General features: G+C 42.6%; 1 protein-coding gene across 1 annotated transcript in view; it reads left to right on the top strand.

Moving 5' to 3' along the window:
• cacna1g (calcium channel, voltage-dependent, T type, alpha 1G subunit) overlaps positions 1-16,603 on the top strand; it is a 135,024-nt gene that overhangs the window by 59,405 nt on the left and 59,016 nt on the right. The window contains 6 exon segments of the mRNA XM_051066268.1: positions 382-567; positions 3,091-3,205; positions 4,224-4,379; positions 7,293-7,358; positions 14,769-14,862; positions 15,990-16,171. Coding sequence (XP_050922225.1) covers positions 382-567; positions 3,091-3,205; positions 4,224-4,379; positions 7,293-7,358; positions 14,769-14,862; positions 15,990-16,171 — 799 coding nt within the window.

Genomic DNA, 16,603 nt, shown 5'->3' with positions numbered 1-16,603 from the left:
CTAGGCAGCTGAAAACCATGAACTAGCCTTAAGAATTGTTTGCTAAGCTTTGTCTCTTTTTTTAATCACATTTTAGATTTGTTTTATGATACCTCAATACCAAAACCTCAATGATTCACTGTGGTAAACTGTTCACCATTTATCATATATTTGTTATCAGTTAATTACACTAATTAGTTGTTAATTCTTGAAAAGTTACAGGAGGTAATGAGAGATGTTACCATAAAAAGTTTCTTAACTGTGATATTATTCAAATAACTGTGTTTAAGGTTGCAGTAGTTATTTGTTATGTGTATTGTGAAATGGGTTGCACAGATTTATCACCACACTCTCTCAGCTCTCATCAACTTCATCTCCTCAAATTTCTTCACATCTCCTCAGTGTGTGGGAGATCGTGGGTCAGCAGGGTGGCGGTCTGTCTGTGCTGAGGACCTTCCGGCTGATGCGGGTGCTGAAGCTGGTGCGTTTCATGCCGGCCCTGCAGAGGCAGCTGGTGGTGCTGATGAAGACCATGGACAACGTGGCCACCTTCTGCATGCTGCTCATGCTCTTTATCTTCATCTTCAGGTAGGCAGAAGGAGAGTGAGAGACTTCACATCCTGTCTTTCACTGCAAAAATATATATTGATTTCAGTCTCATGAAAAAATGTGTGAACTGTCTATTTCTTGTTGCTAATAGAGGAGCAACATCAAAAGCAGTCATAAAAAACACAGACGAGTTAAACTAAAAGGAGTTTGATCAGTGACCATGAAGCACATTCTGTAGGTGGAATTGAAAGCACGAAAGGCGTGGAATGAAAGTAAATTGGCAGATCAGTACATGGTAACTTCTGCATGAGAGGCAAGGAGCGGTGAGAGGCAGAGGTCTCTACAGACGTGTGACAGGAAGAATGAGATCAGCCGACGGGACGACAAGACTAAGTGATTCCCTCTTTTCGTCAGCATTCCCTCTTTTCTGCCTGGTTAAGCAGTGCGGCTGAGCTCAACAACATGAGAGTTACAGAGGTGATTCTCTGCACCCGTCTGATACACAAACTCACTAATATACGCACCAAGAGGAGACAACAATCTCACAGGTTACCACAGATGTAATGACGTTTTAGGTCTTTGTACATAATCCCAGCCTGTGTTCACCACAAACACTCTAGTTCAGTTGAAAAACAGATAAGTAATTTCCAGTGGTCAGAAGGTGCAGTAACTTGGCCTCATTTTTGTTTTATAAAATGATATTTAAAAATACATCAGACCAACAACAGACTGTTCAAAACAGTGTAGAACTTTAAAGTTTAGTGTGTTGTTGTAGTGTGTCTGTGTGGAGTGGTTGAGTCTGAATTTTAAAAAGGAGCTGTGAGAGATTGGAGGTCTGGCTCTCCTAAATCAAAGTATTATTTATTGCAGGACTGTTGTGTCAGGCTGTGTTAGTTTTAGCTTGGTGGACCTAATTAACTGGCAAATCTGATATATCCAATCACATTCTCAGGGGCAAACTCTTCAGTCTGAGAGTTGATCTGGTTTGAAATGGCATCAGTGTGAGCCACCTGACTGTCTAACATGCTCTCTGGTTGTATTTTGTTGTTCCTGTTTTTCCAGACTTTCCAGAGACTGACTCTGTTATACAGGTTACCATGTAAACTGTGTCGCAGCAGCTAAAAATAATATGTATGAAAGTAAATATATCGGTTTCATTGTACCCTGTTATTATGGGTGTGTGTATATGTGTGTTTGTGCTGCTTCATTTCAGCAGGTTGTTCAGCTGTTTGTGGAAACATGTATGCCCAACACACACTCACACACTCACACAGAGTTCCAAGGGCCTTGTATATGCATAGATAAACAGGCCTTGAATTGTGTGAAGAGTTGCCAAGTTGACACAGCAGAGGCCTGTTCATTGATCCCTGAGCTCCAGTCGAGCTTCAGTGTCTGTCTCTGAATAAAAGACAGACTGCAGTGCAGACTGACTGCTGGTTCATAATAATAACACCCCCGATTAGTTGTCTTATCTGGCATAACTTTTTCTAGTATGTCTGTCTCCCATTTTTCTTTCTGTCTCTCTTTCTTTCTTATTACCAGGCTACCTGCTAATTAGCTTGACAAGACTTTAATCACCACTTAGCATAATTCTAAAGACACATCATAATAAGTTTTCCAACTTTCTTTCTCTTTCTCCTCTATCGTCTTTGTTCCTCTTTCCTTTATTCTCATCCACCTCTTCTCTCAAATCCCTGTTTTTACATGTTAAACTACAAAAGCTGTCCACACTACCAGTCCACAGTAGTACAGTAGTAACATGGATATCTAGTATAGAATTGGCTTCAGAGGAAAAGTTCTGCACAATGTGAAATATGCTTATTTGCTTTCTTAGAGACTTAAATCAGAAGGTTGATGCCACTGATGAAGTATGGAACTAGAGCCAGAAGAATTACAGATATACAAAAATGGCAGTTTAAGTATTAGATATTTGTGTTAGAGACTTTTTTGGTGAGTGAAAGTCCAGCTCAGCTGTCTCACTCTGTTCCCAGTCTTTTATAGTTAGATTAGCTAATAGCTAATAAAAAGTAATGGAAATAACTTTCAGTTAGATTAAATTATCTCTGTTTCCACTGCCAGTGATCTTCATTCATTTGAGTGAAAAAACATAAGGTGTATGTCATTGCCATGGTGTGTGACGCTCTCCATGGTGCTGAACTTAACCTGGCACAAGCACGCCACTTCCACTCTGTTTGTTGGCAACATTTCTTCCTCAATGCATTGTGGGCCAACTGTTAATGAACCAATGATTGTCCATGGCCCCACTGACTCTACTCTTTACATGATGTTTTTGTTCTCTTTGCTACTTTTTTGGTCATAAAATGTTAAGTGAGTACTGCTATTTATCCTTTTGTATGACAGTTCTCTCGCAGTAATCACCATGTCTGTTCTGCCACAGCTGTTTCTGCAAGTATAATCAGTGTGGTACAGTCAAAACAGCAAGTCTTTGCAGCAAATAATTTCTGCTTATTTGTCCTGTATCTAATGGGTTTGCTTGATGTAAACATTTATCCCTCTTTTTCCTGTTTGTTTTTTCCTTCCCTCCCTCCTCCTCTCTGTCAGTATCCTGGGGATGCATCTGTTTGGTTGTAAATTTGGGTCGGAGAGGGATGAAGACACTCTGCCAGACAGGAAGAACTTTGACTCTCTTCTCTGGGCCATAGTGACTGTCTTCCAGGTGAGCACTGTCTCCCCTTCTCTCACTCCATTAAATATTCACATTTCACTGTGTTATGGCCAGTTTAGCTGTAGCTTCACAGTCTGAGTTGATAAAAATTTAGCAGCAGGATTACCTAAAGGTATGTAAGTTCATCCACCATCTGGTAACTTGAACTTCCTGGGTGATCAAACGGTATCTGCTGAAGTGCCCTCAAGCAACTGACTTAACATCTTCTTGCTTCATTGGTGCAGACTGAACCTGTCCCCATTCAGAGGCTGAAAAGACAATTTCCTCCTGAATAAATAAAATACATCAAATCAAATATTCCTCTTCACTCTTCCAGCCCCTCTCTCCCTCCCTGGTAGGCCTTTATCTATCCCCCTCATTTTCTTCCCATCATCCATTTTCCATTTCCAAGTATCTTAGGTGAGGAAGTCTTGCCTCTTAACTCTGTGGGCTCCAATCATCCATCCACTATCTCTGCATAAAGTACTGTATGGTATCTGTCATGCTTAATATAGTAACCATTCATAATTCAGTGAAACATTTGATCAGGGACTATGTAAAATGCCAGCTTGTCCTGACATGTCTGTTCTTACACACAGGAGAGTTTAATCTATCTTCACTGATTCAACATAAACATACAGTCATGAAAACGTTGCAGGTCTTCTACATAGATGATCCATGTCTTCTACATGGATTATTAACTGGTGGATACAAACTTTTTTGCCTGGGACATACTGCTTTAGCTTCAGCCTTTTGGCATGAGGCCATGTACAGCAGATATTCAGGTCTTCTTTCATTTTAAAGAATTGACAGCTATAGGTTAGAAGTGAGAAGCCAGGTTTTGTCTACCTTGGTCTGAAACCAAGGATATTGTTTTGTGTAATTTTGAGTGGTGTTGCAAGAATGGAAATCTCAACAGGTGAGGTGGTGTTGATGGGAGCAGGACTGGTCGACTATCAAACTAGTACTATGATCCAAAATTTGATATTCTTTTCAGCATTAATCCTTTTTCCTCTCTCCTCTCATCCAGATCCTGACCCAGGAGGACTGGAACAAGGTGTTATATAATGGCATGGCCTCCACCTCTCCTGTAGCAGCCCTCTACTTCATCGCACTCATGACCTTTGGAAACTATGTTCTCTTCAACTTGCTGGTGGCCATCTTGGTTGAGGGTTTCCAGGCGGAGGTATAATGTTGCCAGTCACACTTGCACAACACTGATACGAAAAACCGACAGAACTTAAATTATTGAGCTATTTGTCTGCCAAATTACTCAAATGACTTATTTTTTCAGTGTAGGCACACGCCACACTAATGGATGGATGTTCACGCCCACACATACATAATGAATTCATGAACACTGTAGGCATTAACCTGTACCTTTTCTTGCACTCTTTGCAGCGGGTTATGTGAGGACATGAGCTCACACTAGTTGCAGCGTTTCATTTTCTTCTCCTCTTCATCTTCATCTCGCTGTCAGCCTCTTCTCCTCCCACTCTTTCCCACTATCTCAGCAGTCATCCTCATTATTGTTCTGCTTATTTGCCAATGCAGTCATGCCATAAAGAACATCATACGAAAACTATGTCTGCTCAACTAGACTGTGCATCAGCCCACGTCACCCACATCCCCTGTTTCATCGGTCTCATGCTCAGATACCTTCTTTTCATGCCCCCCCCCCACTCGATCTTTCCCCTCCTTCGTACAACGTCATGTCATAAAACAAAGGTGATATGTTATCCACCACTGCACCATGTTTGTGATCTTTCTCCAAGACAGAAAAGACAGCAAAAAGAGCGAGAAGAAGGTGGATTAATGGCTTTTATTGTTTAGAAATGGGCAGCTGGGAAAACATTTCCCTGAGCATTTTTAAGGAAGTAAAGAAACTCATTGAGCGACCTTTCTTCACTTTTCAGCCAGCCCGTTTGACATATACAGGGCTTAATTTGAGACAGACGGAGTAACTGAGAGAAAGAATAGGCTGTGAGATGAGATGGAGATATAAATCACACGAGCATTCAGTCTGTCTCTGGGCTGTCTCCAGGTCTCCCCCTCTCTTTCTTTAAGGGGTGACAACACCTCTGCTTTGATCTCTGACGCTCTTTGGCTCTTCGCTTGAGAGGAGGGAGAATAGATGAGGGGTGGCAATGGGAGAGGTTGACAGTCTCATAAAATATGGATTAATTGGAATGGGCTTCTCCTGATATTGCATTATCTGCTGTACAAATATCAAGCACATGACTGGGGTGAATGGAATGACATGCCAGGTTGTACTGACCCAAGCTGCTTAAGATGGAGTTTTTACAGGGGGGCAAAGAACGAAAAAGAAATGCTAAAAATCATTCCGAACATTCTTTGCAAACTTCATATTCGTAATCATCTGGAGGGCTTAATGTTTTTAGCCGTTGCTTAGCCCTTTGTTATTACAAATCATGAACCATTTGCTGAGATTTTTAACAGTCTGGTCATTTGTCCATCACCACAACTGGAATGAGAAGAGACGGCTAATGCTAGCTACAACCTGTTGTTTCTAATAATGAGGGTCAAACATACAAAAAGAAACTAGTGGCAAACGATGCTAACATCAGTTCTGTGGTTTTAGAAATATGGTGTTAGCTAATGCTGCAGCTATTTTTGGCAAAAAAAAAGACAGTTAGCTACTAGCTAACGAATGTAGAGAAGCACTTAGCAACAAAAGAGACAGTAGTAAAGACCAAAAACAGAGCTAAAAAGAGAGTGAATGTTGGACTTAGATAAGATGTTAGTAGTGATATTATGTCACAGATTGTCTCTGCTGCCCCCAAGTGACCAAAAAGTTAATGTGGTGTAACAGCACAACAGGTCCTTCCAAATGTTGTCGACTGCTTACAGTGCTAAAGATTAATAGCTAATGCTATATGGGCAAAATGCTGTATCATCATAGTCTGTACAAATTTTAGTTTGAATGTTTGTTGCATCTTCTTTGTTTAAGTTTTACTTCTGTTAGGAGCCATGGGAGAGAGGAGAAAGAAATCTTCCAGAACACATACATACACACACTCACGACCAAATGTGGAAACCCCTAAGGTCTATTAGCTTGTGTTCTATTCTCCCCCTCTGTTCTCCTGTATCATCACAGAGCTGTCGGCTTAATTCTCCCTCTCCTTCTTCAACTTTACATCCTTTTCTGCAAACACTAAGTTTATTTTTAGTTGGCCAAACTTTCCCTGTGTCAGGGTTGCTAGGTAACGGGTGCTTGAATGACGTGAGCCAAGCCAGGAGAGACGTACGGCTGTGGAGCCACACACACACACACACACACACATAGCCATGTACACAAGGAGTATTACTTCTAATGTCCATGTTGCTTTGGACACAAGCTAAGGGGAAATCATCTTATGTAGGTGTTTTTCTTTCTTTCCTTTTTCCCTGCTTTTATTTTCTTGATTTAACTTCTTCCTCATCCGCTCCACACTTTTTCTTCTTGTCCTCTCCTATTATCCATCTCTTTCTCTGTCTGGTTGTGACAGTGTGTCCATGTGACAGAATCCAATATCCGCTGCAGAGAGTGCAACCAGACCAATCTGTTTCTTTATGGGGAGTTAACGGAGAAGAGACAAAAAGTTGTTATTCTTTTTTATTGAACCTCTCACCATGACAATAACCATACATTTCACATGTATGCAAACATGCACAATTCACACAGAAGGCGAATGCCTCCATGCTGAGTACAGTATGCCCTGAACGATGCATATCTGTTCTGCACTGTCATCAAATTTATGTCATTTCTGAATGATATTCGTACAACCTGTCAGTGGACCAGCTGGATAGTAAAACATGGCTGTGCTTCTCTTCTACTCTTTGCTGTCCTGACTTTTCATGCTTTCGACTAATTCAAGTTGCTGAAGTACACATGTGCACCTGTGCACACTGTGATCCAGGACAGTTGCTTTGATATGTTCTGTTGCACGGTAGAGTCCAAATGGTACAACAGGCTGAACCTCCTTTAACTTTCTCCTTCTGCTCTTGTCTACCGCTGTGGTTCCACCTCTCACCTCTGCCTCTTTTCCTGTCTGCGCCTCCCTCTCCTGTCCGGCTGCACCAATCACTTCCACTATAGGAAGTGTCCAAGCGGGAGGACTTGCATGCCCAGCTGAGCCTAATTCAGCTGCCTGTAGACTCAGGGGTATGTACAGCACTGCAGCTCTGCCTTCCCTCCCTCCATTTAATTGACTAACCGCCCTCCCCCATCATCCCCTCTGCCCTCCCCCACCTCCTGTTCTCCTCACCCGTTCCTATAGAGGCTTTGCAGTGATGTCACAGATCTCTCACTGGCTACAGCTTGGAGGTTCATAGCAGGAGTGCTTCTCATTAATGTCCGTGCTTGCTTTTTGACATCATATCTGCTTAGTTAACTGGCCAGTTCAATAATTTATCAGATAGATTACTGATAATATCATGCAGCTCCAAGCTATTGCTTGCGACTGGTGCATTAAATGGCCATTCCACGCAAATTACAAAAATGATCTACTATATTTTCTAACTTGTCCCAAGTGGTATTGAGCCGTGCAGATATTGTGTCAGTTTATCCACCCAATTCAATAGAGTGGTGACGTGGGAAATAAAAGCCCAGTTCATTGTCTGTATAAACAGTATCAGGTGATTTTCTGGAGTTTTTCCAAGGCTTGAATGGATGTTAAACTCTCCCGGGTGAAACATCAGTGCAAAAGATGAGCAGCTGTTAGAAAATATCTGGTTCTTTGATAAGAAGGCAAAGGTACAAGTCTTTGTGCATAAAAGTATCAGTAGAAAAATCAACTGCAGCTCCCAAGGTGCTTTTTAGCAAGAAACATTTAATCACCAGGCATAAAATTTTGTTGAGTGAGCCACTAATGCCAGAGGAAAGCTGTTAGTTCAGCCTTTGTTTAGCCTTTGTAGAAACCTAATAATACACTCATCACTTTAAACCAATTCTATTCTGGATTCAAACTTAGATGAATGAGGCAGCTATAGAGCAGTGCTCTCCACAGGCCGAGCCTCATGGGTGTCCTAGCATTTGAAAAACTATGACAATCCGAGTCCAATTTGAGGTGAAGTTCGAGTGGGAAAAGTAGTAAAGAAAAGTGTGAAGAGGAACAGGAAATAACATACATCAGTCTAATTCTAATTCACTCTTTGTGAATGATATGATGAAAACTATGAGAAAAATATAATTAAATACCAAATCACACTTTTGCACACTGTTACAAGCTAACTATGGAAGTCTGACATTATTTCACACATTTGTGCATCAAACCACGTGAAAAATGAAGATAACATGGAAAACATGGGAAAGAAAGACTATGGTTTATTAGCATGACCTGCACTTGTGAATTAGGAACAGAACAATGATGTGATATTAAAGAATTTGTGTCTCCATGGAAAACTGACAGATGACTAATGGCAGAGCAGCCTCTCCAGGCTACCACAAGTGCAGCCAGTTATGTTAGGCAGGAAAGTCATATAAATAAAATAGAGCCAACTGGACTTCGCCATAGCCAGTGACTTCAGTGAGTCCAGGCCAGTCCAACATAATACAGAACAACTTGAAATAACATTTTGACTTGAGACTCCAGTACTGCAGTGTAGGTATTTAGAGCCATCTGCCAGAACAAACTGATGTTAAAAAAACACAATAACCCAACATGAACCTTTATTATTTTCAGCATATTCTAATGACTCCCTTGTTGAGGATAGCATTATACAAAATCTTGAATCTACACTGGGGAAATATCATTTTATAAACAGAATTTGAGTGAACTGGCCCTTTAAAATGAGCACCTGTGGAAACAGTGATAATGTACTGTGAATGGTTTTAGTATTTGGAAACAGTCAGTCTCCTCTAAAGCAGTACAGAAATGAAAAGTGCAGAAAAGCAATTTGCGGTCACCCATGTTGCCAAAAACAGAAGACCTCCAACATGGCTGCCAGAGAATGTGTCACATCATCTCAAAGTCGTCTAAGCTGCATCCTGCATCCTGCATGCTGCCCTCGCTGCGGAGACTAACCGGGGCACCGAGTGACTGTTCACAGAGCTTTAGGAGAGACAACAGAGGACTTAAACACTTGCAACACTTTGCTGTGTGTGTGTTTTCTTTCTTTTCTTGTCCTCTTTAAAAGCAGACTCCACATCAAACCTCAGATTGAATGCTCACCTCCCACCAGCCCTCCACCCCTCTCTTTTTTCTTTCCAGCCTCGGGGTAAGAACGCCGCACCGGCGCTGCCAAAAATCTCCCTCTCTCAGTCTCTGTTTTATCTGGCTGGGGATAGAGATGAAGTGAAGGAAAGAGGGGGACGGGGTGGGGAGTGCCGGCTTTTTGGGAGGCCCCTGCCCAGCCAGATAAATCCAGCCAGACTAGAGGATGAGAGCTAATAAAGAGAGCGGGGGAGATCGACTCTGTTTGCATGACTCAGGCTCTTAAGACAAGGCCAGTACACTCTATGAAATGAGGCCTTTGAAAAACAGATGATTGTAACTCTTGTCCTCATGTCCTCTAATTTTACACTGTTGGATGCTATCCAGAACTGATCCAGGACTTTTCCAGTGGGCATATGTTCCAAATTCAGAGTCATTTTTTATCTGGTTGAAATACAGTGGGCCATTGGGAGCCTGAGCTTGAAGTGGGGATTTTCAGTGGAGTCTGCTGGTTGGTCTAATGGTTAAACCTGTTATTATAGTTTTATTCTCCTGTGTTATCTTTTATAACCATCTGCACACTGTATATTCTGTGTACAATGCATACAGGAGCCCACTGTGGAGGTCTAGGGCTGCCAATATTAAAATGAAATCAAATAGAAACTTGATAAAAAATCAATTTCCAGTTTATTCTCAGGTTTAGGGTATACATTATCAACCGATTTGAAAATGAAATCATCATTTAATTTCATCATCGTTATGAAATTGTTTGCCGCTTGAGTTTTAATTTAGATTTTTTAATTTTGACTATGCAACTATGCACTTTTTAGCTAGCAGTGTGGCTGAATCTCTGTCTGTCCACTTCATATTTATAAACTTTCTTATAAAGAAAAAAATATATTGCAGTGTTATGTTTTGTACATTTCTCAGTTTTCATATTAGTGGTTATTCTATCAAACTATCTCAATATGTGAAATTGATAATTGGGTTTTAAAAATGTAAATTAAATGGTGCTGTAGGCACACAGATGAAAAATAGGAAGTGCGTTTTGATTTGATTTATTTAAATATCGTCAGCCCTGGACTTCCACACGTACCTAGATTATTGTGGATTTCATTAATGCCTTGGTGTTAGTTTAGAGGTTTGCTGCTTACAGCACAGGTATCCAACCCAATTCTGGGAGTCTCAGATGCAGCTGTGGTAGGATACAATTTTGGTGGACACACACACTCACACTCATGCACACACACAATCAACCCCCCTTCCTCCTATCAACAGCCACCCTCCGTCTCCCATTTATACCCTTTCTGAAGCGATGTAATTGAGATCCCCCTGTTTGCTGCTGGTGTCTATTATTGTCTGGCTATCAGCAGCAGGCCTGGTCTGGCCCATCTCCTGCTCCCACCACCATGCCCAAATTGGGGTGGCAGAGTGTAAACAAGCTATCCAAACAACCCGGCTATTTCAGGATTAGGGATTTCCCTCGAGTCCAGCGCCCCCTCTGCTCCAAAGCTATCATCTCCACCTTTCCTTTCTCCAGTTAAACCTCCATTGTCTAATGCTTGGTGAAAACACTTCCTTCTACTCACCGATCTTGGCTGATTTCTCCCCCAAACTAGTGGTATACTCAACACCAACATACCTGAGAGCACACAGTCAGAAATGTAATCCTGTTAACATCTCTTTCCTTCCTAAGATTAGTAGAACTTCTCTTGTGATTGGTCCTCCTACCAGTCTTATTTAATTCCTTCTCCTCTCGAGATGCCTTAATCTGGGGGGAGAAAAAATGCAAAATTTCTTCTTGTCTTTTTTGTTGCTGTTCAAACTGCAGTTGTGCAGGGAAGTTTTTTTCAATTCACTCCGGCTGGATCTTTTTTTAGAGGATTTGTTTTCTGACAGGCACATTACGAATTAATCTCTGCCTGTGAAGATGTTGTACGAGAGGATGAAAAAGAGAAGATGATGCAGAAAAGAAAAGACAGAGAGGGAAGAGAAAGTGAGAGAGGACAGCAGCAGAGAGCAAGAGAAGGAAATTTGGCAGATCAAAATCAGGCCTAAGATGGATTAATCTCTCCCTTGCAGTCTGATGTAGTTTCACCGACTTTAGCTCTTCACCTCAGCAGCATGGTTGTCTGTGGGTTTCTAAATTGCACTGTGCACCCCTGACAGTCAAGGGATTAGGACTGAGCAGATCTCAGGTCAGCTTGATCTTTTGACACAGTCGGTCAGAAATGTACAATTTAAGCTACTCTGTCTGTATCGACTCGCGTGTGCCACCTGTATGTACTGTGTATCGAAGGTCATTACTACTGCTGCACAAGAAGCATGTCATCCAGTCCTACCTAATGAAGCAAGGACCAGTCTGTAAGCAAATGTTCTGATTGTAAAGATGTTCACTGTAAGCTAGCTAGCAACCGACCATGTGTGAGGTTAGTGTGTGCCTTTGTGCCCATGGATGTTTTAAGGAGAACTGGGTGCTGCATTAAAAGATGGAGCCCATCCAGCTCTGTAAAAGTTTCTCTGTGGGTGCACTTGCCACAAAAGCCTCTGCTGGCTTCCTCATGCTTCCCTGTTTCTGTGCTCATGGAGCATGAGTATTAAAGTCCTCCTCCAGCTGAGCCGGGTGAGAGCGTGTCAAAGACTTCCCATAGCCCAGCTGGCTGAATTCCTCTTCTCAGGGGGTTTGTGATGCTCACCATTGTTCAGCCTCTCCTTTCTCAGCGGTTGAGATGGGTAAAATGCTTTTTGTGCTGGTGTGTTTCACATGATGAACATGGAAGCTGCAACACCCCGAGCAGCCTCCAAACCAAAACAATCACCTCACAGTCCAGTGCTGTTTCTGGGGCCTTGTCTGAGCCTACGACTGATCTAGAACTCAGAACTCATCAGGAACTAACGACAGATTAAAGCACAGATCTTGCAGTCAAGCTGAAAACAGCTTTACACTGTTCGACCTGTTCCCTGAGAATCTGAGCTCCCAATCTGTAGGACACATGATGATGATAGTGTCAACCTTTCATCACTTGTTGTTCCGTAATCTGACAAATCTGTCAATTTGCAGATCAGTTCTGTTAAAGCAGTTGTTTTGTCTGTGTGCCTCAGAAAGGAGGAATGAGGGTAAAGTTGTGCCACTGGTCTTCACCTGGTCCTGTCAGGTCTGGTCCTTGTGTTTATACTGCAAGACCTTCACAACAAAGCCCCTGGCCTAGCTTTGATTTTTCTGTGAGTACACACACACCTCACCACACTGACCTTCACACTGACCAGAGGCTACGGCAGGTACAAGCTCCTAACTGACCACCGCTCAGCAGGAACCAAAACCAGGACCAAAAACACAACTGCTCTCCTCTCTTTCCCCCCTACCTGAACAAAGAGAGAGAGGGAGAGGAGATAAAGCTGAGCACCCACAATGCTTAGTGCTGATGCTCCACTGGGTTTGTCCTATCACAGCTGTCCCTCCTGATTGATTGTGTGTGGGTTGATGAGCCCTGTGGGAGAGGGGCTCTTGCTGTGGTTAAAACTTCTTTTTTTCTTTTTCAAATTTATGTCTGGTGATAAATTGTGGGTGTGTGCTGTGTGTTTGGTTAGTATGTGTGTGTGATGGTGGATGTGTGAACATTCTAAAACATTTCTAAATCAAATTGAAATCAACAAACAAGTAAATTAAATAATAATCAAATATCAATTAGATTGTATAATAATGCCAATGCTAATGTTAGCATAAACATTTCTTTCCTTTGTTTTACTTGAGTACGGTTGAAGGAAATGTTTAGACATCCAGTTTACATGTCAAATAGATCACCATAACAAGATCAATGGGCCTAACAGGTAAGTACAGCTGGGTTTCATCGACCATAGAGTGAAAAAAGATGCAGCATCTGCTACAACCACTACAGCTACACTAGACATTCAAATCGTTTGTTCCAGCCCTAATAACTATTGTTACAACAGGAAAATGAGGCACAAAGAAAGAGTTATGGGAGGCACTCGACAAGTTGACAGAAGAATCGCTCCTAGATATTTTTCATACCCCATTACTGGAAGGATCCAGGTATCCCCAGGTGCCTCATGCTTCCTGCAGTGAGCCAAGATTTTTAAAGAGAATGAGTCACTCTGATAAATAAGTAGATGCAGGAACGTGATGAGCACGGCAACTACAGCAGTCTCCAAGTAGCCCTTGACTTGATTGGGCTGCTAGTTCATTAGCATCCGCTCTCCTTACCTAATTTTCCCCTACTTCACAGGTCGGGGGGGGGAACAGTCTGGGGCATACAAATAGTCCCTTTAACTGTGAGAGAAAAATGCAAATTGGGCCTCAAAGATAGCCATACCCAACACGCCTCCAGTAAACAAATACAATATGCAGTGTGCCTGCACCCACTTTGTCTTTCCCTAACACTCATGGGAAGTATAGAGAAAGTCATTTGTTAGTTTAAAAAGCGGTACATGGTGATTAGGTCCTAAGGCTTCTCTGCACACAGTTTATTCACTTTGCTACCACCGAGGTCTGACTCACCAGGTCGGCATTCTATTAATCCAGCATCCACCTGGCACCCTCACACATATTAATGGAGTCTGCAGGCTCTGGCAAAGTGCAGCAAATACAAGCAGGAACTCTGAGGTTCACTGCAGTGGGTTTGTAAGTGGAAGGCAGCGTGAAGCAGAGGCTAGAAGAGAGTAATTAAGAGCTTGTGAAAACTGTGAAAGATAGTAAGCAGGAGTAGAAAGATATGTAAATGTGAGATAATGAAAGTCTAATTTTGACATCACTGTCTGGAACAACGATAGAGAGCAAAACAATCCATAAAGAGTTCTGCTGCTGTGACAGAAGTCAAACTGAGTTGCTGATTTACAGATTGCCCTACGCCACCGTGACGTTCGTTTAGAGTGTGTTGTGTGTTTGTGTGTAAGTGTGAAAACTGTAGACCCTAGCAACCACACTGAAGCTCTTTTGTAGCTGTTTATGGGTCACAGCGAGTAAAAAGAACTGCTGTATGGCCTGTGAGATTCTGTAGTCAGGCCAATATATCGGCCATGTTGTGTCTGAAAACTGCCCTGTTGCATTTTACAGATTGCATTTCAGTGTGGTTTCTCATGAACCTTCTCACTCTCCTTGCATGACAGCACTTTACATAGTTGATCTTTTTCTCCCTCTCTCTGTATCCTTTGACCTTTGAACTCTGGGATCAGGGAGACCACACCCTCACTCACCTGCTCACAGAGAGAGGTTGCCTCTAGTGACCGATCCTGGGTCAGATTTGAAGCGTGACTGGTGTGTGATATTTGAAGGGAGATACAGCTGAGCAGGGATCTGTGCTTAGAGGCAACTTCAGCCCACCTGCTTTCTGTTAACTCTACTCAGAAACAGACATTCTCACAGGTGTTTTCCTCTAACACTTTGCGTGTGTTTGTGTGTCAAGGGTGATGCTTCTAAATCGGGTTCGGAGATCGATTCCTTTGCACGAAGTATGGAGGATGTCAACGGCAGCAAAAAGGATTTATCGGCCTCTGCAGGTGGGGCGTGCACACACACCATATGTATACTCACACAACACATATTGCGTGGATGCACTGCTTTATTTTATTGATGGTAGAAGAGGAATGCAAAGGACTGAACTCAACTCTCTGTGATTTTCAAAGCCCCTGTTACAAACACTTGGCAAAACTTGTACCATCTGTGTTTGCACAGTTAACTGCCTGTATTTTCCCTCCCTGGTCTTTGTTAGATCCCTGCAGATTACACATCATGTTGTGTTTCTTTTAAAATGTATGTAAAAGTTTGTGAGACAGCAGCAAGTTAGGCCTCAGGCTTTTAAAGTAAATCCTGTGCAAACATCCCCCCCACCTGTTCTGTGTCTTCAGTCTCCTGAGTCTCGACCACACTCAGCGGGCACGTGTCTGTCTGTCTCCCTGCACAGCATCAAACCAATACAGCAGCCTCATCCATAATTCCTCATACACCAGTTCCCATCCCCTCTAATTACTGTTCGCGCAGACTGAAAAGCCCAGTGGAAACGCTACTGTATGGCGTACAGCTCCCAGACGTATGGTATCATCTCAGCCCCTTCAGATGTTCTGTATAAAACTGCTTACATAGCTGGAAGAGCCTAATATACATCTTCCAGGCCGTGGATAAAGGTTTGAAGACGGCAGAATTAGCGTTATTAAAGTTGCATTCCCCTCCGCGTGTCATTTATTTGTCCTGCTGCCAAACATAATATTCTCTCCCACGCATCCCATAAGATTAATGTCTTGCTGAAATATTCATGTTGCTCAATAACAGTGCGAGGCATCCATTTTTAAGTATGCTGTGCTGCGTTACTGAGGTTGTACCCGCGTGGCAGTCCTCCCTGTGCGCCACCTCTTCCTGCTCATCCTCCTGTTTTTATTCAATTCTTTGCTTTCATTTTTCTCTGTGATGCTTTTTTCATCAACTTTTTTTTGTTCTGTCCGTTTTATCTCTCACCTCTGTTGTTTTCTTTTCAACACCGGCCTCTTTAATCCGTTCGTCTCATTTATTTTCTCCTCTGTTCTTTACATTAAACCCCGGTCATCTTTAATCTTCTCTAACTCTCATCCCCTTTGCTCTTACCCACTCCTAACCCACATTTTGCTTCCTTCATCCCTCTTTCCTTTACTAGTAGTTCCTGTAAATGGTCATGTGGACCTGAAGACCAGCCTGACTCCACCTCTGATTACCCACACGGCTGCCACCCCCATGCCTGTACCCAAGCTGCCCGTTGGAGGTGACCCCATCCTGGGCTATGAGTCCCGTCGAGGCAGCAACGTCTCCATAGACCCAGCCTGCTATGACAAATCACCGGTTAGTGCATTTATTAGTTTTCTCACGTATACCAAAAGCATGTGGCAGTTCTTAAGTGTAATACCCCTGTTCCAGGATGTCACAAAACCAACATTAATACACATGTAAGGGGATAAGTGCTGCCACCTGGCTTTCCACTCTGAGTGTCTCTCTGAGTGCATCGTATGTGTCCTGCTGATGTGTGCAGGTCATTGTGATTGATGATGATTAATGTGGCGTGCCGGTCCAACGCTCTCCTTACTGCTGCCTCTGCCACTCCTTATTTGACAAACTGATTATCGGGATAAAGACCTGAGAAAATAAGCTCACATCTCTGCATCTGCTCCTGTCTCTCTGTCAGCCAGAACCTCACTTCAAGTCAGCTCACGTCAAGCCAAGTCAAACCGATTCAGCTTGGTTATTTGCATGAAAGAACAACATTACCAGAGTACT

The sequence above is a fragment of the Lates calcarifer genome, linkage group LG23, assembly GCF_001640805.2.
Source record: "Lates calcarifer isolate ASB-BC8 linkage group LG23, TLL_Latcal_v3, whole genome shotgun sequence".
NCBI classification, from domain to species: domain Eukaryota; kingdom Metazoa; phylum Chordata; class Actinopteri; family Centropomidae; genus Lates; species Lates calcarifer.
The sequence above is the reverse complement of the archived record's forward strand: the minus strand, read 5'-3'. Positions and strand labels throughout refer to the sequence as shown.